Raw genomic sequence first — 22,705 nt, 5'->3', positions numbered from 1 at the left:
GATCATTTTTCTTCCCAAGAGCAGCTTTCAGATTGGTATTTTCTTGTTCAAGCTTGGTGACTGAAGCTAACTTCTCGTCGGCAAGCTTGATCTTCTCAGCTAGTTCAAGGTCTTTTTTCTGTTGGGCCTCCTTCACCTTACCTGCAAGTTACAGCAAGATCAGATTTTGAAACAAATAAAGGGAAAAAGCAGTCGTCGAGGTCTCACCAAACATACCTTTGGTCTCCTCCTTTGCCTTCGTCAGATTCTCCTGAGCCAGCTTCAAATCCAGCTCGAGCTGAATGTGCTTGTTTTCCAGCTCAGTGTAGCGAGCCGCAAGGTCACAGGATCTCTGCGAAGAATCAATCGACTAAATGTCAAAGATAATTCACTTCCGAGTGGAACAGGAAAAATCATGCGTTTCTAAGACTACAGCCGAATACAAGCATTCGACCGTAGTCTCGGGGACTACACCCAGTGGGTGCACTCAGCGTGCCCCCACTAATCCTATTGAAGACAGAGTCGACCAGTCGACCTCAAAAAAAAACAAGATGTATTCTTTAAGACTGTAATCGACTGCAAGCAGTCGACCACAGTCTCGGGGACTACACCCAGTGGGTGCACTCAGCGTGCCCCCACCGGTTTGCGAAATCCATTCGCCATAGTCGAATGACGGAAAGACTGAACTTATAAAGCCTAAGGCCGACTGCCAGCAGTCGACCTTAGCCTTGGGGACTACACCCAGTGGGTGCACTCAGCGTGCCCCCACCGGTTTGCGAAATCCAATTCGCCATAGTCGAATGACGGAAAGACTGAACTTATAAAGCCTAAGGCCGACTGCCAGCAGTCGACCTTAGCCTTGGGGACTACACCCAGCGGGTGCACTCAGCGTGCCCCCGCTAACACGGAGTTTAAATCGACACACCCAGTGGGTGATTACTATAAATTCTGGAAAGAAAAGTTTTTGATAGCATATCCTAACAGAACAAGTGGTGGTCGACTGACCTGAACATTGCTTTGAAGGGCGGAACTGGCGTCGTAAGCTGCCTGGCTCGCATCCCGGATGGTCTTCAACTGCTCCATCATGATCCCTGCCTGGCGTATCGCCTCCTTCGCGGCGCCAGCTTGGTCCTCTGGGACGTGGTGCGTCGTGAAGAGGGAGGGCTGCAGAGCACTCGTCAGTGGATCTGCGAAGGACACAGTGTGTCGAGTGGTGTTCTCTTCCTCCGCGACCAGGGTCTCAGGCACCGTCACATCCTGGAGCACCCTGCCGGCAGACGCTTTCCTACTCCTTCTGTGCTTCAGCGGTTCCTCATCTTCATCATCATCAGGGAGAGTGATAACAACATTGGATGGAGCTACAGAAAAGAATCAGAGTCAGAGATCATGAGTCAGTCGACTAGAAACGGTGTTAAGAGTATAGTACCAGGTTTTGAGGTTGTTGCGTCCTCCATCTCATGGTCGTCAGCCCGGGCTGAGGTCTCAGAAGTAGCAGCACTGCAACTCCAAAGAATCAGTCGACTAACTCCAGCGCCAACCAGAGATAAAGTTCATACAAAACAAGAAGACTTAAGCAGCATGATTACCCTGATATGGTGGGGATGGACACCTTCATCTTCGGCAGGAGCTTGGTCGGCTTTGACGGGGCCGCCCTGGGCTGCTTCGACGCCTTTTCAGTCGGCGCCGGAGAGGTGGTCCGAGGGCGCTTGGTCGACTGTGTGACAGTCGCAACCCCCTTGCCACGTTCAGTCGCAGGGTCATGGACAAGCTTCGACCGCCTTTCCGAGCGCGGTGGTGCAACCTCCTCCTCCTCCTCTTCCTCATCCTCATCATCATCAACATCGTCATCATCGTCATCATCATCATCATCATCCTCAGCGGTGTCCGAGTCCCACTCCTCCTCCTGGCTCTCGCCCCCGCTTGCTTCTCCCTCCTCAGTCGGAGTCTGTGCTCTGTTGGGCATCGAGTACAGCTCAGTGAGGGCCTGATAGACATCAAGACAAAGATCAGTCGACCGATCGGCAGAGAAAACAGAAATAAATGTGACGAGAATACAATGGGAAGTGGAGCAGACATACCTTGTTTGGATCACTGTGGCAGTCGAGTGGAGGAATCCTTCTGGCTCCGCGAGGGTTATCCTTGTTCCCAGTAACAGCGGCCATCCACCTTTCCAGAGTGGCATCGTCGACTGTTTCTGGATTGACCCGAGTCACATCCTCAGTCCCGCAGTACAACCACATGCAATGGCTCCGGAACTGAAGAGGCTGGATACGACGCCTAAGAAAAACCTCCAGGAGATCCATACCCGTCACTCCCTCCCGAACCAACTGAACTACACGCTCCATCAGCATCTTCACGTCAGCTTTCTCCTCCGGAATCACCTTCAGAGAGGAGGGCTTGTTCACTCGGCCCATGGTGAACTGAGGGAGTCCACTCGACTGCCCCGGCGTCGACTGATCCTGGCAGTAGAACCAGGTCGACTGCCAGCCTCTGACTGACTCGGGAAATGTCATGGCTGGGAAGGTGCTCTTGTTCCTCACCTGGATCCCCAGACCCCCACACATTTGGACAACTCGGGTTTTTTCGTCGCCTGGGCTCGCCTTCTTCACGGTCTGAGAGCGACACGTGAATATGTGCTTGAACAAACCCCAATGCGGTCGACAACCCAGAAAACTCTCACACATGGACACAAACGCGGCAAGATAGGCGATAGAATTCGGGGTGAAGTGGTGGAGTTGCGCTCCAAAGAAGTTCAAGAAACCACGGAAGAAAATGCTCGGCGGCAAAGAAAATCCGCGGTCGACATGGGTAGCCAGAAGCACGCACTCACCCTCTTCCGGCTGGGGCTGCCACTCTTTCCCCGGAAGCCTCGCAGCTCCATGAGGGATCAGGCCCTCGTTGGCCATGTCGAGGAGATCCTTCTCCGTGATGGTCGACTGGATCCAATCTCCCTGGACCCAGCCTTTCGGCAGGCGAGATCTAGACGAAGACCCGCCACGACTGGTGGATCTCCCCTTCGCCTTCTCCGTCGCCGACGCCTTCTTCGCGCGTTCCAACGCCGCCGTCTTCTCCTTGACCATGGCTGCCGGCGGGACGCGCGAGGGGAAGTTGTGCGGAGGCGAGAGCGAGCGCGTTGGGCGGAGACGAAGGGAGCAGAGAGAGAATGCTGAGGCACTGTTCAAAAAACCCTCGCCGGGCGCATTTATAAGATCCCTTCCGAGTGGATGACAGGTGGGCCCGGTCGATCTAATCATATCCTGAACAGTTACGCGGACGCGATACGTGGCGAAAAAAGCGGCGCGGGGATCGAGGCGTCTATGCCCTGTCCCGTCCGAACACCGCGGTCCGCCCCGCTTCGCGCGCTTCCCCAAATTTCGCATCCCGCGGAATCCGCGAACGGCAGATCGGTCTGCCAAACGCGGGATTTCCTGCGATCCGTCGCTCGGAAATCGGCGAAGTCCAAAAGATCACTCGACGAAGGAAAAGAATGGATCGAGTCGACTGAAGAAAAGTTGCTCACTATCAACAAAGAGATTTTTTAGTTCAAAACAACGCACGACCAGTATGCGAAGGCTAATCGGAAACAACATCAACTCCTTCATCACTCAAGCCTCAATCCATTCGGGGGCTAATGATGGAGTCATGTACCTAGGGTAGGGTCACAGACCTGATCTAAGTACCCTGCCCAAGGACACCCTTAGAAGAGATCACCTTCCAGTCGACCTACGAGGGACTCACTCGACTGACTTGAAGGACTCGACCACGAAGACTCACTCGACCACCAGAAGGTCAAGAGGCACTCTGCACTGCAACGGTCTGTAATTAAGTAGACTTTATGATAGTAAAGACACTTTATGTGGGGCGTTACCAGTAACGCCCCGGACTTAATGTACCTTAAACCCTTCATTACGTGGGCTGGCTGGGGTCCTGGCGCACTCTATATAAGTCACCCCCCTCCACAGGCAGAAGGGTTCGGCACCCTGTAATCCATATACACATAATCCACTCGACCGCCTCCGGGCTCCGAGACGTAGGGCTTTTACTTCCTCCGAGAAGGGCCTGAACTCGTACATCTCTTGTGTTTACAACCTCTCCATAGCTAGAACCTTGCCTCTCCATACCTACCCCCCACTCTACTGTCAGACTTAGATCCACGACAGTGCGGGCGGGTACGGAGACCTTCCTGGCCTCGGGAGCGATTACCACTTAGGTTTGGACGACGTCGACGGCTCCAGTTTGTACTACTCTAGCGCAGACGGCGAGGATTTGGAGGAGGAGGCCACGCTGTCCATGGAGGACAGGGTGAAGCTGGCAGAGATATGGGTGGCCAACCCTAGCAGTAGCCATCAGTGGACCAGTGGAGCTACTGGCGGCGTGTTGTAAGTTTCTCTCTTCTCTCCTTCTTTCTGTATATTTCAAAACAGGGGGCTAGGGTTAGTTGCTTATGACAGTGTAAATTTGTGCTGTCAATTGTAGTTTGGATGATGCTGTTTGGGATGTTCAGATTCATTTTGATGCACAACATAATCTGGATAGGAAGATATGCAACTCAGACAGGGGCGGATCCACCTGAGGTCATGGGTGTACAGATGTACACCCAAAATTTTTGGGAAGAAAAATCTATATACAGTGTATATTAGATATCCTAAAATCTAAAAAGTGTGCGCGCATGATTTGGTTGTGTCGAGCGGCCGCACTACGCGACACATCCAGTCAGACCGCTGAAGAAACCGCTCGATCCATCCGTCTCGCTAGAAAAAAGAGGCCTTAGCCACTCTGTCGTCTTCGTCACCTCGATTCTGTTTTCCGCATCTTCGCTCGATGCAGAGCATGAGATCCCAGGGCACTCTGTCAATGAATATTCTAATGGGAATGGAATTTCATAATACTGAAAGAGAAGAGCTAGCAATTCAGAACGCAAATTGCGTTTTAATACGTCTCACTATTCTAATTTTTTAGAAGAAATGGCCTTTATTATTTCTTTTTTATGGGATTAATAAATATTAACCAAATTTAATTTAAGAAATGAGAGAATTCAGAATAGCTACGAGAAAGACTAGTCCAATCCATAATGATGTACCAGAAAATACAACATTTTTATTATTTGACCAACCATCAGGAGAAGCAAATACAAGGGGTACACTAATTACTAAGACTGAGGAAGTTGCAATTAATGCAAAAACAGCTAATTGGAAAGCAATAGTCATATTTCTAATCCACCAAAGGAGCACGCTGGCCGTTGACAATTGGGGGTTCGAAGAAAGGACCAGAAGAGCGGCAATGTAGTCTAGTTACACACACATATGTGCAATTGACGCGGTAATGGAGTCTAGTTGCACACACATTGATATTTAGTTTGCAGACCTAATTACACACATATATACTCAGTTGAGCGACAATATAGTATAGTTGCACACACATTGATGTTTAGTTGGCAAGACTAATGGCACACACATATGCTCAGTTGGCACGGCAATGTAGTCTAGTTGCACACACATTCATGTTTAGTTGATAGGAAGACTAGTTTGTCGAAACATCCCCATGCGGGATCTATTTTTGAAGAGCGCGTCGCGAGGGTATCAACGGTGAAAATGGATTTGAATTTTGACACGCGGTTTAGAAGATATGTCTTTTATAATTCTGAAAACCAAAAATTAATGCACAAGGAACGAATATGAGGAACATTAATGCAGCGGCATGTAGACATCCATCACGTGAGATAAAACCACATAGAGGATGATTAATTAGCAGTGTGCTTTTTAGTCACAGGAACGATTAAGTAGCAACACGCTACGCGCATTATATGGAAAAAAACAGGACGCTCAAGAGCGCTAGCGGGCACCCAGCGCCCACTAGACGCGTCCATTAGATATGTGTCTTAACCATGCTGTAGTTTAAGATATGTAGGTCACGTTCATTTACTACATGCTTCCTGCACCTCATCCAACAAGACCATCTCGTTTTGACACTCTTGCACACGACCCGACTGGCCCAGCACCACTAACTTGATCCCCTGGCTCCCAGTTACCATTTCTATTTCTGAACCATCTCATCTACTCCCTCCGTCCGAAAATACTTATCATCAAAATGAATAAAAAGAGATTATTTAGAACTAAAATACATCTAGATACATCCCCATTTATCCCTTTTGATGACAAGTATTTCCGGACGGAGGGAGTATTACATAGGCGCCTTATTACTATTCCTATTTGAAAGAAAAAAAATGCATTTTGTTACATTTTATGTGCAAGACGCCATGACTTGTTTATTACCATGAAAATTGCAGAGTTGCACAGTAAATATTTTGTTACATTTTGTGTGCAAGACGCCATGACTTGTTTATTACCATGAAAATTGCAGAGTTGCACAGTAAATATTTTGGGTATCACATTGGGTAAAAGAAAATTTTGAACACCTAAGTCGGAAATCCTGGATCTGCCACTGAGCTCAGATGTGACATTTCTGAACTTATATGCACTGATGCACACACAAGGTTATTCCTTCTCTGATGAACTGTACCACATGAAGAATTTAGTCAGAGGAGAGGAAAGAGAGCATGGGTTAGAATTGATTGACACAAACATCAAACTGCAGCAACTTAAGAAGGAATATGAGCATAGTTTAGTTCTGAATTTGCTAGTGAGGGCAATTGCACCTTTTGTATGTCCAATAGAAGAAGATTTAGTGAGATCAAAGTACAACAACGTCTGTCAGAGGAGAGAAGAAGATTTAGCAACTATATTGTATGAACCACCTTTAGTGTATGATCTCAGTGAGCCTGCAGTTCTTGATGTAGATAAAGAAGGTGTTGTTTTTCATAGTCAGTGCACACAAGAGAGCAGAACTTTCAGTAAGGGGAAGCTCAAAGATGTAATGGAGGAAGAGGCACTGCTAGAGGAGGGACATAATAACAGTGATGACTCTGAGGCTGCTGCATATGACAGTGATAACAATCCTTTCTGCATGGAGAAGTACAGGATATGTGAAGACACCGAGATAATTGAGGAGAATAAACTAGCAGAGCAAGAAGTTGAAGATGAAGATTCAGATGAGGATTCAGAAGAGGAACAAGTACATTATGAGGGTGACACTGAGGTCGAGGATTTGTTTGAGATGGAGGAGGAGGAGGAGGAGCAGGAGAAGGAGGATGAGGTCAATGTTGTTGCAATAGAAGAAGCAGCAATGCAAAACCCTACAAAAAGGAGGAAGAAGCTGGTAGTTAGGAGAGGCTCTACTACTAGTTCGCATTCAAGTGTGTTGGATGAGGTGCAACCTGATTTCATTCCTTCATCAGATGAAGAAGATGACGGGTTGCTATTTGAGGATGAAGATGATGGACATGAGCCACTGTCATTTGTTCTACCTAAAGGGAGGAATAGTAGGGCCAAGAAAAGGAAACCAAGGATCTGGTACAATGACAAACTTGAGCAACCACATCAGCAATTATGTCTGTACATGTGCTTTAAGAATCAGCAGCAATTCAGAGATGCTTTGTTGAGCTTGCACATCACACAGGCCAGAGACTTTAGATATCACAGAAATTCAGACCAAAGGATCATTGCCTGTTGTAAGCAAGAGCACTGCCAGTTTTGCATAATTGCTGCAGTTATCAAAGGGGAGAAGACTTTTGCTATTAAGAAATAAGGCTGGAGCACACTTGCCCTAACAGCACTGAGACATCAAGGATTAGTGCCAAGTGGCTTGCAAAGACCTATGAGTCATTGTTCAGGTCTGATCCAGCCACCGGCATACACACTCTGATTGACAATTGCAATGAGAAGTGTGGGGTTGATGTGCCAAGGCACATGGCCTATAGGGCCAAAAACCTTATTGTAGAAGCTGTGCTAGGAGAGCACAAGAAGCAGTATCTCAGACTTAGGGATTATGCTCAGACCATCATGGATACAAACCCTGATAGTAGAGTTGTAGTTGCAACAGTTACTCCAAAACCATCTACAAAAATACCACATCCAGGACCAAGGTTTCATGTTATGTTCTTCTACATAAATGGAGCAAGGGAGGGATTTCTCAATGGGACCATTCATTGGTTAGTAATGCTTTATAGTTCTTTCTACTGACTTAAATATATAATGTAGTGGTGCTTTATAGTTCTTTTTTGTGACTTAAGTATATAGTTTAGTAATGCTTTGTAGAAGTTTAAATTGTTCTTTGGTTGCAACAACATGTGTTGATGGATGCTTTATTAAGCTCACCACTGATGCTCAAATCCTAGCTGCCACTGGAAGAGATGGGAATAATAATATTTTCCCACTTGCATTTGTTGTTGTTGCCTTGTTCGACAAGAGGACACAAATAACTGGTGTTGGTTTCTACACCAACTGAAGATATGTCTAGGAGGAGAAATTTGGAAATTTGGGCCTTATACTATCATGTCTGATAGACAGAAGGTATGCATGCATCTTCCTGTTATGTTCTTGCTTTTATGTTCTTCTGCATTAGCATGTTATGTTCTAGATGCAGTAGTACAGCAGCTAAGTCTAGCATGCTATGTGAACAGGGGCTACTAAATGCAGTAAACCAAGTTTTTTCAAACTGCCATCAAAGATTTTGCCTTAGACACCTCTATGCCGGGCTTGCGGCGGCTTAGGGTAGCAGCTAGGGGCGGCGCAGGAGTGCAATAGTGGCGTGAGGGGGAGGTGTCGGTGCTCTCTTGCACCGGGCAATGCAGATTTGGCATGGCGCGCTCACAGCAGCCATGCGAGATGCATGACCATTGCTCTGGCGCGGATCTACCGCCAGGGGATCGGAGCATCGCCAATGCGTGTGTTGGTCTTGGCCTGCGGTTGTGAGGTGCCTGGGGCGATTGCAGCTCGGGCAGATGAGGATGTTGCTGCTGTGGGGTGAGCCCCCTCGGCCTCTGGTAGGCATGCAGTGGCGTGCATGGTGCACATCAAGGTTTTGTTGCAGGGCTACGACCGGGAATGGTTCTTGGCCTCGGGCGATGTTCCTATGTTCCTTTGCCTGCATGGTGCCCAACAGGGCATGGCGGCTCGTTCCATGTCCGGTTGCCCTCATTTATTTCAACTGTGGGTGGACCCGACCGTGGTTGGCGTTGCGAAATAGCAGCGGGTGGTCTCCATGATTTGCGGTTGGCTGTGGTGGTTGCTCTACGCTCTTTGGTCGCCCGGTTGGTCCGCGATAGTAATGTTTGGTGGGCTTGCCGGCGGCAGTGTGATGTGCGGCTGAGGTGGTGTTGGGAGCTTGGGTGAAGACCATGTCTCGGCTGTGGCCCTGACCAGCGATGGTGGCGACTATGGCTGTCACTGACCTTCCTAGAGGCATTGCTGCCGTACCCTCCCCCGTGCGGATCCGACGTTCGCTGCAACTTCGATGAAATCCTTGATCTTGTGTGATCTTGTTGTCATATTCCCTCTTGGGGCTTCGTCTTTGGAGCTGGGCACTAGCAAGAGGGACCAGTGAAGGCGGCGGTGTTTCGCCGAGTCTTATGTGGCAACGATGATGAGGGGAGTGATGTTAAGAGACGTGACAATGGTTGAGGTAGTCAACTCTTCTTTGGCGTGTCCTTGGGATGACCTCGACTGGTTTGTTGCTGTGAAGTCAAAGCTAAGGCGGCGGGGTACCGGTGGTGTACGATGAGGGGCAGCGGGTGGTTTATTCGATGATCTTATGTGGCACCAACCGTGCCTAGTTCTCCTTCGTAGTTCCCCGTTATATTCGAAGCTGCGCCGTCTTGTCGTAGGTGGCTGAGTTCCAGCGTGGATCTTTGTACAACTCCACACAACCTCTACACTGTGGGTTGACTCAACGATTGCTCAGTTTTAGGGATAGCGATGATGCCTTATAGGGGAGGAGTGAAGACGATGACTTCTGTGTGCCGTCTCGGTGGCCCTCTATGGAGTGGTGTGCCTGAGGTATCTTTTGTGTGTGTTGCTCAACGGTTGTGATGAGTTTTCACCCGATTTCCCATGATTAACCAGGCAATCCGGTTTTTGCTTGGTTTTCTCTAATTAACCGATCAACTCTTTTCTTCTTAATGAATGCGGGAATCCAACAAGTTAGAAAGAAAACAATGAGATAAAAGCAAAAGTATGATGAACTAAAAAAAGCGGAAAAAATATGGGCCATCTGATAAACATTTGTCTGAAAGAAACTTTCATTTGATTTGCTCTTCCTCTTCTTCCCGATCCATCCAACTCAACGCCAACCAAACCACCTAATTCCGCCACCTGTGGCAGGCGACTCTCTCGCCGCCTCATCCATCGTGCTGCCAATGGCCCATGCCATCCCTATAAAGCCCCCTATCTATAGCATCTGCAACCACCCCGCTCCCATAACCGTCAAGTCTTCGCCTCACCTCCACCAAAGATGATGGGGCCATCCAAATAGCTCCAACTTGTTCCGGATGAGGCCTCGTCATGACCCGTCTTGGCCTCGTCGTTGGAATCAACTAATGCTAGAAAAAAAATCAAGCAACCGATCAATAGCAACATCAACGTGAAAGCCTTGTATTTTGGGAGAACCTGTTTTTTACAATTGCCTGAAAAAAGTTAGTTTCAATCCAAGACCATTTGATTAAAATTCAACGACTGCTATTCATCTTCCTCTAGACGAGCTACTCCCCCTCCCTGATTTCACCCTCAACTACCCACCAACTCCGGCGTGAACGACCCTACACCCCGACCCCCCGCCTTTCCTCGGTCTGAGATGCGGTATTGAACCACGTTGTCCCTACCTTCGACGAGGTCATGGTGCAGGGCTTGGACAATGTCTCCTCTCTACAAATAAATCAACTAAATCCTTTTTTTCTCGATTGTCCTAGGTTAAGAAAACAATGTTATATTTTTCTTTTTGCAAGGTGCAAAAAATAGCAAAGAAAAATTAAAATATCGTCTACCTTTTTTCATTTTTTCGCTGCCCATATCTGCCACCTAGGCCAAAAGTAAGTTGGCGCCAAAACTCCATGAGTTGCCGCCAAACCACAACTTTCATTCCTCTTTTCGCGCACGAGATAGACAGATCCGAACCGTTGATTAATTTGGACGGTGGCAGATCAGTCGTAACCAAACAGCACGGCGCTGAATAAACCCTCGGCGGTTCCCAAACATCCATTTGTTCCCCAATTCCCCTACCAAATCGAGATGGAGGCGGCGGCCTCAGCTGCTGTGGGGGCGGCCAAGGAGGCGGTGCTGGCCGCGTCGGCCGCGGCATCAGCGGCAGAGAAGGAGGCGGCAGTGGCGGCCGCGACCGCGAAGGAGGCGGCGGCGGCCTCAGCTGCTGCGGTGGCTGCTAAGGAGGCGGCGTTCGCCGCGTCTGCTGCGGCATCGGCTGCCGCGAACGAGGCGGAGGTGGCGGCTGTGACTGCGTCGGAGGCAGCGGCGACTGCGAAGGAGGCGGCCGTGGCGGCTTCGGCTGCTGCGTCAAATGCGAAGGAGGCAGCGGCGGTGGCGGCGACTACAGGGGAGGTGGCGGCGGCGGCCGCCGCCGCTGCGACGGCGGCAGTGCAGGCTTCCAAGAAGCGTAAGTTTCACCTTATCTGCGACCAAGATCCAACGGGAAGTGGGAGCTGCGATGATGTTGATGGGGGGAGCGTCGATCTCAGCAATGATGTTGATGGGGGGAGCGTCGATCTCAGCGATGATGTTGTTGGGAGGAGCGTCGATCTTAGCGATGATGTTGATGTGGGGGTCGTCGATCTCACTGATGATGTTGATGGGGGGAGCGTCGATCTCAGCGATGGCGTTGACGAGGGGAGTGTCGATCTCATCAGCTATTTTGATTTGGGGAGTGCCGATCACATCAGCCGCCTCCCGGATGCCGTCCTCGGCATCATCGTGTCTCTTCTCCCCACCAAAGAAGGCGCCCGCACGCAGATCATCTCCCGCCGGTGGCGTCCGCTCTGGCGTTCCGCTCCTCTGAACCTTGTAGTGGACTACAAGATCATTAACTTGGTTCCAAAGATCCTCTCTGAGCATCGTGGCCCCGCACGCCGTTTCTCAATCGAGGACTGTTGCGTCGAAGGCAGGCTTGGTTCCTATACCCGGAGTATCTATACAGAAGACTGTTATGATAAGATCGAAGGCTGGCTTAGTTCCCGTGCCCTGGACAACCTAGAGGAGTTGGAGCTCACCCCCACGTGCTCATACGGCTACCGGGGGGAGTTGTACCTGCTGCACTTGTCGACATACCGCTTCTCATCCACGCTCCGCATGGCCAAATTCCACTGCTGCCATTTCCCCGACTTAATTGCGCGGCTGTCCCTGAAGTTTCCGTGCCTCAAGCAACTGACACTGCAAAAGGTCACCATCTCGGAGGACCCTCTCCAGAGCTTGCTCTCTGGCTGCACTGCCTTGGAAAGCCTTGAGCTGAAGGAAAACATGGGCACTGGTCGCCTCTGCATCACCTCCCAAACTCTTAAGAGTTTAGGCTTTTGCGCTGACTCATGGGATGGTGGTCTCTTTTTGCAAGAGTTAGTCATCAAGGATGCTCCATGCCTTGAGAGATTGCTACCACTTAATCCAAAGGGTGGCACAGCGAGCATACGGATAATCTCGGCACCTAAACTGGAGATACTGGGTATGCTGTCTGAAGACACATATGAATTCCACCTTGGGAGCTCAGTTTTTCAGGTAGCAGCAACCTTCATCAATTGCATTCGACATTCTTATGTGCATGCTACTATACTTATATTTGCACTTTGTTCTGCAGAAAATGATTGCTGTCAGTTTAACAACCAAAATGCACACCATGAGGGTTTTGGTTCTCAGACCTTCTAGCCCTAAACTGGACGCAGTGGTTAACTTTCTCAAGTGCTTCCCTTGCTTGGAGAGGCTGTATATCATTGTGAGTATAAAACATAGTTGCTTGCTTTAAATGTCACCATAAGCATTTGATCAACGTGCAATCTAGCCAACTATTGTATTGCTAACCTGTTGGTAATTTTTTTCCTCATTATCTCCAGTTCCAGTCAGGGGAGGGTATGAAGAATGTCTGGAAGTATGACCCACTGGACCCACTTGAATGTCTTGAGCTTCATCTCAAAAAAGTGGTGTTGAAGAATTATGATGGCATCAGAGATTCATCTATCAACTTCGCCAAGTTCTTTGTTCTGAATGCAAAAGTGCTAAAGAAATGAAAATCATATTGCCTTACCACCGCCAGCATGGATGGGTTGCTAATCAATCCAGCCTGCTACGAGTCAGAAATAGAGCTTCTCGAGATGCTCGAATTGAGATGAGATGTGGCACTAAAGATGATTTCACACACAACAAGCATACCCATGATCTGTCAATGGACGACCCCTTTGACTTGCCCTACGGAGGATGCTATACGTGTAAAGAGAAGGGTCTAGGAGATGGTGTGTACCAAATTTAATTAGAACTTGGGCTGCCAAGATCATCAATGGGTGGTGCTAGTCAGTAAGCCTCCAATCCTTTCTCGGGTGTAGTTGATGCCCATCTTGAAAATTGACTTGCCTTTTGAAACCCAAGCTTATATTTCTAGCCTATATGTTGTCCCAGCCTTTTGATGCTGTAAGAAAGGATGCGGATCTACTTGACGCAGCGACGGAATGCTTTGTGGCCTACTCAGGATTGTACCAGGACAAAGGGGGTGGTGTCTACGCTCAGGCTTCAAATCCAAACTTGTGTAATGTATTTTATGTTCTATTGCTGTGGCCTTTTGTAAGCTGGTTGGACCAGCAGTTATTATATTTATACTTATGTATGATACACCTTGCTTTAGTTAAAACGGATGGCCTCCATGCCTTTTGTCTTAAGTATCTAACTTTGCAATTCATGAATGCATACAAACGGAATGTTTGCAACCTTGTTTCTGCTAGTTTCAGCGAATAATGCATCTTTGGTTCATAGAAGTTGTTCTTTACACGCAATTGTTATTTGTTGTCTTACATTTATTTTAAGTTATTTCATTCTTCTGAATAATAGTGTTTGAAGATTGAATGCTGATTCTTTGGTACACTTATATCTGTAAGGTGGCATAAAAAGGGTAAATTCCTCTGAACTTTTGATGAATGTTTTGCTGACCTTGTTCCCACATGAACTGTGAAAGTTGGGGAGAAGTGCTACTCGGTTTATCAAATCATTATTTCTCTACTATCCTTTGATGTTGTGTATGCATCAGCAGCATGTTGATATAAAGAACTGGAGTTGATATAAATAGAACTGCAGAAGCTGAATGTGGCAAGATTTTTGTGTTCAGTGGATTTGAGTTCTGAAAATTCTGACACAATTTTATGGATGTAGCATATAGTTTTTATGAACTTGCAAAGTTTCAGATATCCAATTTCGCCCATGTTATATACGTCCGTCTTATATTTGTTTACAGAGGGAGTAGAACAGAAAATTAGCAGCCTACTGTATATTGTACCATCAAATACGTAGTAAGTATGCCATTTTGCCATTATGTTCAACAAAGTGCCTGAGAGTAATTCCTTTTGCGCGCCTTTAATTTGTTACCATGGATCAATTGGCTTAATTTCTGATGGAATCCAGTCATTTGACACCACAGCATCTAAGGATTGCACGAACGTTTCAAGATGGAGAATCGATATTATGTCCACATGGCATCTTCCAATTGGTTGCGCCCCTCTCTGATGGCTGCACTTCACACGTAAGCACAGCAAGCACAGGTGGCATGCTAAGACACAATCACAGAAACGAATTGTCCAATCAGAGGATAACAAGGGATAGGCCCATCCATCCAACCAAAGCGTCACTGCCAGCAAACGCCCCTCACAGTCAGCCTCCTGCACTATTTAAACTCAAATGCAGCTCCCTGTTTTCCACACACCACAGCTTAGAAGCACAAGACAAGCAACCAAATCTTCTTGAGGGTTTTCTGCAACTGCAATGGCGTTGTCCACCATGGCACTCTCCTCTCCGGCCCTTGCCGCCAAGCAGGCCAAGATCGCCTCCTTCAACGTGTTCGGCGAGGGCCGCATCACTATGCGCAAGACGGCGGCCAAGGCCAAGCCCGCCGCTTCCAGCAGCCCGTGGTACGGCCCTGACCGCGTCCTCTACCTCGGCCCGCTCTCCGGTGATGCGCCGTCCTACCTCACCGGTGAATTCCCCGGAGACTACGGCTGGGACACGGCCGGGCTCTCGGCTGACCCGGAGACGTTCGCGAAGAACAGGGAGCTCGAGGTGATCCACTGTCGGTGGGCCATGCTCGGTGCTCTTGGCTGCGTCTTCCCGGAGCTCCTCGCTCGCAACGGCGTCAAGTTCGGTGAGGCTGTGTGGTTCAAAGCTGGTTCTCAGATCTTCAGCGAGGGTGGGTTGGACTACCTCGGCAACCCCAGCCTCGTCCACGCGCAGAGCATTCTCGCTATCTGGGCCTGCCAGGTCGTGCTCATGGGCGCCGTCGAGGGGTACCGCGTTGCCGGTGGCCCACTCGGTGAGATCGTCGACCCGCTCTACCCCGGCGGTAGCTTCGACCCCCTGGGGTTGGCCGATGACCCCGAGGCGTTTGCAGAGCTCAAGGTGAAGGAGATCAAGAACGGCCGGCTCGCCATGTTCTCCATGTTTGGCTTCTTCGTCCAGGCCATCGTCACCGGCAAGGGGCCCCTTGAGAACCTTGCCGACCACCTCGCCGATCCCGTCAACAACAACGCCTGGGCATTCGCCACCAACTTCGTCCCCGGGAAGTGAATATGAGGCGATGCCTGTTCGCTATGTGAATTGAGATTGCCCCAAGGTAACGGGAGTGTGGAGTGAGCATGGGTTCAGTGAAACAAGCGCTACTAGGGCTTGGTTTCTTTTGCGCCTCTACGATTATTCGTAGTCATGTAACATTATTTGGTTGGTTTATCAAACAAGAATGATGATAAACTTACAAAGAGAAGCAAAAACTTGCAAGATAACGGTGTAGAAGATGACAGAAAAAAGGACGGATTGATATGAGCCGAACATAAGTTAAAACACCAATTTATCTCACACTAGGTGAAGCCATTCCAGCAAAATGAAAATAAAAGAAAGAAAACAGCTAATTTAATCAAAGTAAACCAAAAGATATAACAAAAGTAAAAGAAAGTTCAGACTCAAATACACGAGAAAAGGAGACTAATGGCTGCAGACATTGCACGCGATTTTCCATTAAGAGCGAAGAAAGAATATTTACATGTAGTTACAACTTTGCTTGTTGCAACTTTGCAAGGTGCATCTTCTTCTATCTGGAATAATTTTCTACTGTCCATTGTTTAAGAAAAGATCCCTACTATTCAGGCATTGTATCATTTGGTATGTTTAGGCGTTTCTCTTTGTTTTCTTCTTCTTTTCAAGCTATGTATATATAAGATCTCGGAAAATTTACACGAAAGCCAATAGTTTCAAAGTCAATTCAGATTCTTCCCTCACTTTTCGTTGATTACACATATGCCGCCAGTTCATTAATTTCATTACACATTTGCCAACCCGCGTCATTTCAAGCAGGCCAAGGCTATTTTCATGAATAGTGATGGAAATTTCTGAGGGACTAGAAAGCATCTCTTCACGAGCCATGCTTCGAAAGCGCATCCAATCTTCAGTGATACCATAGGCATGCCCACCCCAGCCACCTCAGGTGACCGTCAGTATGATAGTTTGCCATATCTGAAGAGTGAACTTCGAGGCTGTGCTGTAGCACCAACCTGAACTTCCTGGTGACAGAAGTTCATGCTGATCTCAGCCAGTTCAGTGAGAAAATTTTCAATCTCATCTTCTCTTGGTAGTGATGGGTCTTGGGGAAATTGAAGGCGCTTTTAAGAGAGAAATGATTAGGTTACAACAAAAAGTTTCAAGCGTTTGTATGTAAATTCACAACAGTTTCAAGTCATTTGACAGTTTTAGAGAGAAGCTCTGTCTGAATTAGACTAATTCAAATGCAGCAAAGGCTGAGAGGTCAGACGAGACCAAAACATGCAAAGAAACAGATCTACTTCAAAGACGAGCAAACTAGATGAAAATGTAATAGAGGGATTGGACTCAACTCACTTTATCACTGGACGTGTGCAGCTATATATATAGATTTATAAGAGCACAACCGATGACAAAATCATGTGAGAGCCACTACGGGCACTAGCTAGGCCACGACCGTAAGACGTGGAACATGCGTGCGCGATCACGCACGCATACACTACATATGTACACATGTTAACAGAAAATATACCTACATTACTTTCTAACGATAAACTCACAGACATATATTAAAACACTACTGTCAATGTCCTAATTAGTACCACCAGAGTCTTGCTCCCTATGTATCACCAAGGCCTTCTCCCCCCGAGACGCCTCAGGAGCTGCATGTCCTTCTGCACTGTAGCAGCAAAAAAGGTCAGGTTAGCAGCAACACGCTGGTTGAAAACATTTATATTTGTTACAACTTACAATAGAAAAAACAACCTTGATGAATGATGATGATGATTCTAATGACATCTTTTTGTCATGGTAAAACAGTTCCCAACATTTATGAGGAAACAGAAACCAAACCTACACATAAAAACTCTGATCTGATACTATGTTTATATCGCCAAGACAATAAACAAGCAGATAATCAACCTTGAATTTCCTGCTAGATATCTAAAATGCAGCACTAGAATTATGGCCCATTCAGAAGCCATAATTGTTAGCAAATCTACTCTTTGTTTGACATGTTCGTTGACAACAAAAGTGAGGAGCTGCTGAGATCTGATAATTGCGGATTCTTATCATCATTCATAAGAATTCTTGCAACTTGAAACGGCATCAAAACTAGATATCACATCAAACAAAAGCAAAAATGGTCATGTAATTGAAATGCTTTTGTAACTGCCATGTTTCCTTTTGCATAATATTGTAAAAGAAGGGGAATGTTCGTTCAGTGACAACTTACTGATGGTAACACGTTTCGCGTGGATGGCACAGAGATTTGCCCTTTCTAATTGGTCGACCATTTCATATTCTGCAGCCTGCAGAGGGGAAGAAAAAGAAAAGCATGTGTCAATTCAAAGCAAATGCACATGACAGTGACTGAAAGTACAATTAGGACATTCAGCTTATTTCATAGGCCAGACTGAATATATATAGTCAACTCTATGTTATGCAGAAGAAGGCATTTCTGGCAAGAGGCGATTAAACTAAGTCTATCATGCAAATAATAATCTTGTATAGATGCAAAATAAACTTGAATGGTTCTAAAGTACTTCTGTTGTTGTACTGGATAGTGGATACAGATTAATCCTTGGGCGTTCCGACACATAACCATCACATGATAAAATTCACTTTTTTTTTGGATCCCACGATCTTGTTCCCGAATCAAAATTTTAGGCAGCGCTGGTCAGCACATCTTCCTCACCTCTCAGTTAAATACACCCTTAAGCAAAATGTAATCTGAACAACAGTTCAGTTTTGCGTGCGTGGCGTGATTATTTTGTAAGATCCAGTGTTATATCGTGGATCAAACAATGAGACACGCCAGAGACAGTTGATTACGGTTTTGAGTTACCAGCCACCAAAAAAGAATCATGCTGCTAAATAGATGTATCAACTGCATTAATACTAGAGCATTCAGATTCAGAAACTATGAATTATGGCGTCTCACGATTCTCAGAACTAGTGTAGTGTAGGTTGCTGTTTTGAACCATCAGGTATACTAGTACACGACAGGATTCAGCATTGGCCATTGACCGACCTCTTGCAGCGCGACGAGCGCCTGAGGAGTCCAGCGTAAAAACTCTCCCGGCTTACTGAGGTCCTGGGTGATCTCCCTAACCTGCAGATTAATCATCAGCACAAGACGAGGAAGCCTCCGCATCTTGAATCACTGATACCCAAGCCACACTACTCACCAGGCGGACGAAGCGCGCGAGGGGGATGAGCAGCGCGGTGGATTTCTGGTACCTCCTGATCTCGCGCAGCACCACCGTCCCTGGCCGGAACCGGTACGGTCTCTTCTCCCTCCTCTCTGGCTGCGCCTGCGGCGGCCTCAATGGAGGGGAGAGCTCGAAGCGGAGCCGCTTCTGCGCCGTCGCCGCCGCCACCGCGTGCTTCGTGCGAGCCATCGCCGGGGGAGAAAGCAGGCAGGGGACGCGAGTGTGAGTGAGTGAGCTGGGTGAGTACAGTACTACTGCTTGCTTGTGCTACTGACACTACTCTATCACGGACAGTAATCGTTACTCCTACTACAGTACTACAAGGGACAACCGGTGCCACGGGATTGACTCCAGGACGCGTGGCGCGATCGGTTCGGTGTGTGTATTCATCTGTGGTGTTGGACGTGTGAGCATTTCCAACGGAACCCTAAAAACGCCGTGTTAAAAACAACTGCCTTTTTTGGATTTTCTGGAGCGAAAAAACGTTTCTCCAACGGTAGTCTTATAGCTACATGTAAAGAAAAAAAAAATAGGTTCTACTACCAAAAAATCGCTGCATGTGATGCATATTTGCATCACCATATTTTTTTTAGAAAAATTTCGATCTATTCATCAACTGTTAAGGTAGTACAAAGAACACTAGAAGTAGCAGGGGCGGACCCAGAAAAAAACATGAGAGGGGGCAAGAATGTATGGCGATATAGCAACAAAATAAGCACCCATATGAACTACCACATATACCCCTATCATACAATGCAACACAATGCAATGTCCTCTGCCTCGTTGTACGTACCCCAACCAATTACCACGTATTGATCATGCTAATCGCCATTAAAATGTGGATTGATCTTCCAACCTATCACGCTATAGGATGAGGCTCGCGAGTGGCGATCCCCTACATCAAGTATTTTCTTCTTATATCATCATGCTGATTGGGATTGTAATATGCAATCCTTTTCCTTTTAAACGGAACTCTAGAAAGATTTTTTTTTAGAGAAAAGCCATACCCGACTTTATAAATAAAGCCACTCTAGAAAGATTGTTCAAATGAACTAATTCATGTATCTTGGTAGTTGTTAGATTTTGAAAGAAAAAAAAACCCACTATGGCTGTGCCGAAAAGTGAAATGTTAAATGAATTCCTAAAATTACCACACATCATACATGAAGTTGAATCGTCTTAGGGACTAGGAAATATTAATAGATCATCCCAATTGAATTGCAGTTGCTCTGGCTGGACTAGCCTATTTTACTCTTCACTAAAATGTTGTTTATACAAAATTTGTATGTTTCAAGAAAAATGTTCCAACTGGCTATTCACCCTAATTAGTAAATTATACATATGAATTGGTGAGACTAACATGATTTCTAAGATAGAAATCGCACAAACAAACAAAATGAAAAGAGAAGAACCTACATGACGTATACGGCTTACCTTGATGTCAATTAAAATTAGGAAAAATTGCATATTCAGGATTTAGAGATGGAAGATGTGCTGCGGCGTCTTCATGCAAGACCAGGAAGGATGAAGGACGACAAGTCCGCAATTATCGGCAGCAAGCTGACAACCCATGAGCGGCGAGGTGGGCGGCAGCCAGGGCTTCCGCCTCCTGCGTGGCGGCGGCGTGCGTGTGTATACAAGTTAGGGATGCAATGAGTCAAATAGGCTAATGAAAATCTGCGATCGAGAAGGCAATGTGTGAAACGTGCACAAGCTGTGGGCTGTAGCAATTCTTATTCTTTGGTGGGCTGATTCCTCAGAGTTTAGTTAGAATCCGTGGGCTCCTAAAAATACACGAGAAAATGGGCTGAGTGGGGGCAGGGTACTGGCCCAAGTGGGGGCAGACAAGTACACACACGGATCAAGTATATACGTGGATGAGAAAATCGAGTGGGGGCAGCTGCCCCCACAACCTCTAACGTACGTCCGCCCCTAAGAAGTAGGATTGACATCCAGGTTCATAGACCACCTAGCGACGACTACAAACACTGAAGCGAGCCGTAGGCGCGCTGCTGTCATCGCCCCTCCCTCGCCGGTGTCGGGCAAACATTGTTGTAGTAGATAGTCGGGAGGTCGTAGTGGCAGTGGCAGAGCTTGAAAGAAAAAGTTGGGCGGGCCAGACTAAAGAAGAGCATAATTTTTTTTTCAAATTCGCCATCATCAGGGCATGTTAAAAGACCGGGCTAGCAGATGTGTATATATATACTCTCCCTATGTGCCGAAATACTTGGAGTCGCGAGAACTTGTATTAGTTCCGCCAACTACAAGTATATTGGTACAGAGGGAGCATATAATATGTACAATACGTGTAATAAAGTACAGTTCAACCATCAAGCACTATTAAGTTATCTGCAAGAAGCTTCACCATGTCGAGAAAGCTTGGAATTTAAGCCACTTAACAACCGCAATTTACACTTTCAGTCACAAACGGTTTCTTGGCACTTTCTCCTTGCCGTTCACAACTATAATATTCTCTGTGTGGCATGGTTATTTCAGTAAGGCATGACCAGTAGTGACTGCATTGTTGTGGGGTGAGCATGGTTCAGATTCTATGTGGGTCAAGAATGCACAATGTTTTCGATGAACCCTCTTCCAACTATCAAATCCATATACCGTGAAGACATGTGAACCACCTCACGTATTCTTTTGTTACTGGAGACAAAACAATATAGACAATACACACAATTTTTGTCCTCTAAATACTCTAGCCATGATGAAAAATCACCAAACCAACTATACTGGAAGCGGCGCTGATGCCCTGGTTCACCTTAAGGGCAATGCATGGTCTTCCTCAACTTCACTTATATCATCTCTTTTCCTCTAAAGGCCAAATCGATTCTTCTCTAAGTCTGATTTTCCTTGCCCAAGATTACCTATGTTGCAATTTGCATAAGATCAGATCATCAGTCTTTATTTATAACTAGCAAGACAGATCACTAGATGTATGGAGGCCTATTGCTTATCAAATATAGAATTTGGGGGAAGATTTCTACCTGCTAGCTACCCGGGGCTGTGTGCCCGTGTGTGAAGTATGATGCGGCAGGGGGCTAATTCATGTGTGCGCCAACACAGAACAGGAAGGGGATCTCGCTCAGGTCATGCGCCAGCCATTGAGTTGGAGGAGAACAGCCAGCCGCAAGATTAGATGGCCGGCAGCACGCACAGCATTGGTCGGTGGACGATGAGCGGCGGAAGGGGACATGGCAGGGGCGAGACGGCGGGCAGCGCTCTGGTGGACGGTGCTCCCTCCCTGTCCACGGCGGTCCGTGTCGGCGGCGTGACTACATGCTGAGACGAGAGGAAATTGGGAATTGGGGAAGGAGCGTGACTGCCTACGCGTGCGTGAGACGAGAGGAAAGGATGGGGATGATGTGCCGTGCGTGGGCTGGGCTAAGACCACATGTAGGTAAAAAAAAATTGGCCAAATTCCTGGGCGGGCCATGGCCCGGGTCGGCCCCTACAGAGCTCCGTCCCTGCGTAGTGCTAAGGCCCCACAGGATCAGCGCATCAGAACAACAACCGCCGCTGATGAAGAGAAGCATAGATCGGACAGATTCAACTTGTAGACACACAAACGTAGACGATCGAAGACCGGATCCAGTCGGATTCACCAAAGACAAACGCCGACCGGTTCCCACGAGATCCGTCGGAGACAAACCTCCACACGCCTTCAGACGAAGCTTGAAACATCACCAAGATGGGGGCTAGACGGGGAGGACCTTTTCCATCTTTAAGAAGACGTCGCCGCCGTCTTCTTGAGTATGTCACAAACTCTAACAAAACTCAGAAAAAGCACCTACAAACACCCAAGAGGAAGGCGTGTGGAGTTTTGAGTCATCCCATGCCGCCGCCGACACTCCCTCGGTTGCCTCAAGCCAAGCCGCAAGCCCGTACCCCCGTGTC

The 22,705-nt window shown here is 47.4% G+C and overlaps 2 protein-coding genes and 1 pseudogene across 2 annotated transcripts; 2 read left to right on the top strand and 1 right to left on the bottom strand.

The window, feature by feature from the left end:
- The first annotated feature begins 11,059 nt into the window (after nucleotides 1-11,059).
- On the top strand, nucleotides 11,060-13,718 carry LOC123137533 (F-box/FBD/LRR-repeat protein At3g26920-like; annotated as a pseudogene).
- A 1,032-nt stretch (nucleotides 13,719-14,750) lies between these two features.
- Nucleotides 14,751-15,819, top strand: LOC123137523 (chlorophyll a-b binding protein of LHCII type 1). Its single transcript, XM_044557311.1, has one exon. It carries the CDS (start codon nucleotides 14,829-14,831, stop codon nucleotides 15,624-15,626), a length of 798 nt encoding a protein of 265 aa, XP_044413246.1. The 5' UTR covers nucleotides 14,751-14,828; the 3' UTR covers nucleotides 15,627-15,819.
- A 1,010-nt stretch (nucleotides 15,820-16,829) lies between these two features.
- On the bottom strand, nucleotides 16,830-19,667 carry LOC123137526 (histone H3). The gene is made up of 4 exons (XM_044557315.1): nucleotides 18,779-19,667; nucleotides 18,622-18,702; nucleotides 17,824-17,899; nucleotides 16,830-17,268 (listed from the first exon to the last, which is right to left on the bottom strand). Exons 1-4 carry the CDS (start codon nucleotides 18,989-18,991, stop codon nucleotides 17,216-17,218), a joined length of 423 nt encoding a protein of 140 aa, XP_044413250.1. The 5' UTR covers nucleotides 18,992-19,667; the 3' UTR covers nucleotides 16,830-17,215.
- Between the last annotated feature and the right edge of the window lie 3,038 nt (nucleotides 19,668-22,705).

Source organism: Triticum aestivum, chromosome 1B (genome assembly GCF_018294505.1).
Source record: "Triticum aestivum cultivar Chinese Spring chromosome 1B, IWGSC CS RefSeq v2.1, whole genome shotgun sequence".
In the NCBI taxonomy this organism is placed as follows: Eukaryota; Viridiplantae; Streptophyta; class Magnoliopsida; order Poales; family Poaceae; genus Triticum; species Triticum aestivum.
Note: the sequence above shows the minus strand (reverse complement) of the source record. Positions and strands in the feature narration are given on the sequence as shown.

Bases quoted from the DNA above. Each gene is read 5' to 3' on its own strand.
- LOC123137523 (XM_044557311.1), top strand. From the start codon at position 14,829: ATGGCGTTGTCCACCATGGCACTCTCCTCTCCGGCCCTTGCCGCCAAG.
- LOC123137526 (XM_044557315.1), bottom strand. From the start codon at position 18,991: ATGGCTCGCACGAAGCACGCGGTGGCGGCGGCGACGGCGCAGAAGCGG. The intron at 18,703-18,778 runs GTGAGTAGTGTG...ATTAATCTGCAG, and splicing joins TCGCGCGCTTCGTCCGCCTG to GTTAGGGAGATCACCCAGGA. The intron at 17,269-17,823 runs GTAAGTTGTCAC...TTGCTGCTACAG, and splicing joins CGCGAAACGTGTTACCATCA to TGCAGAAGGACATGCAGCTC.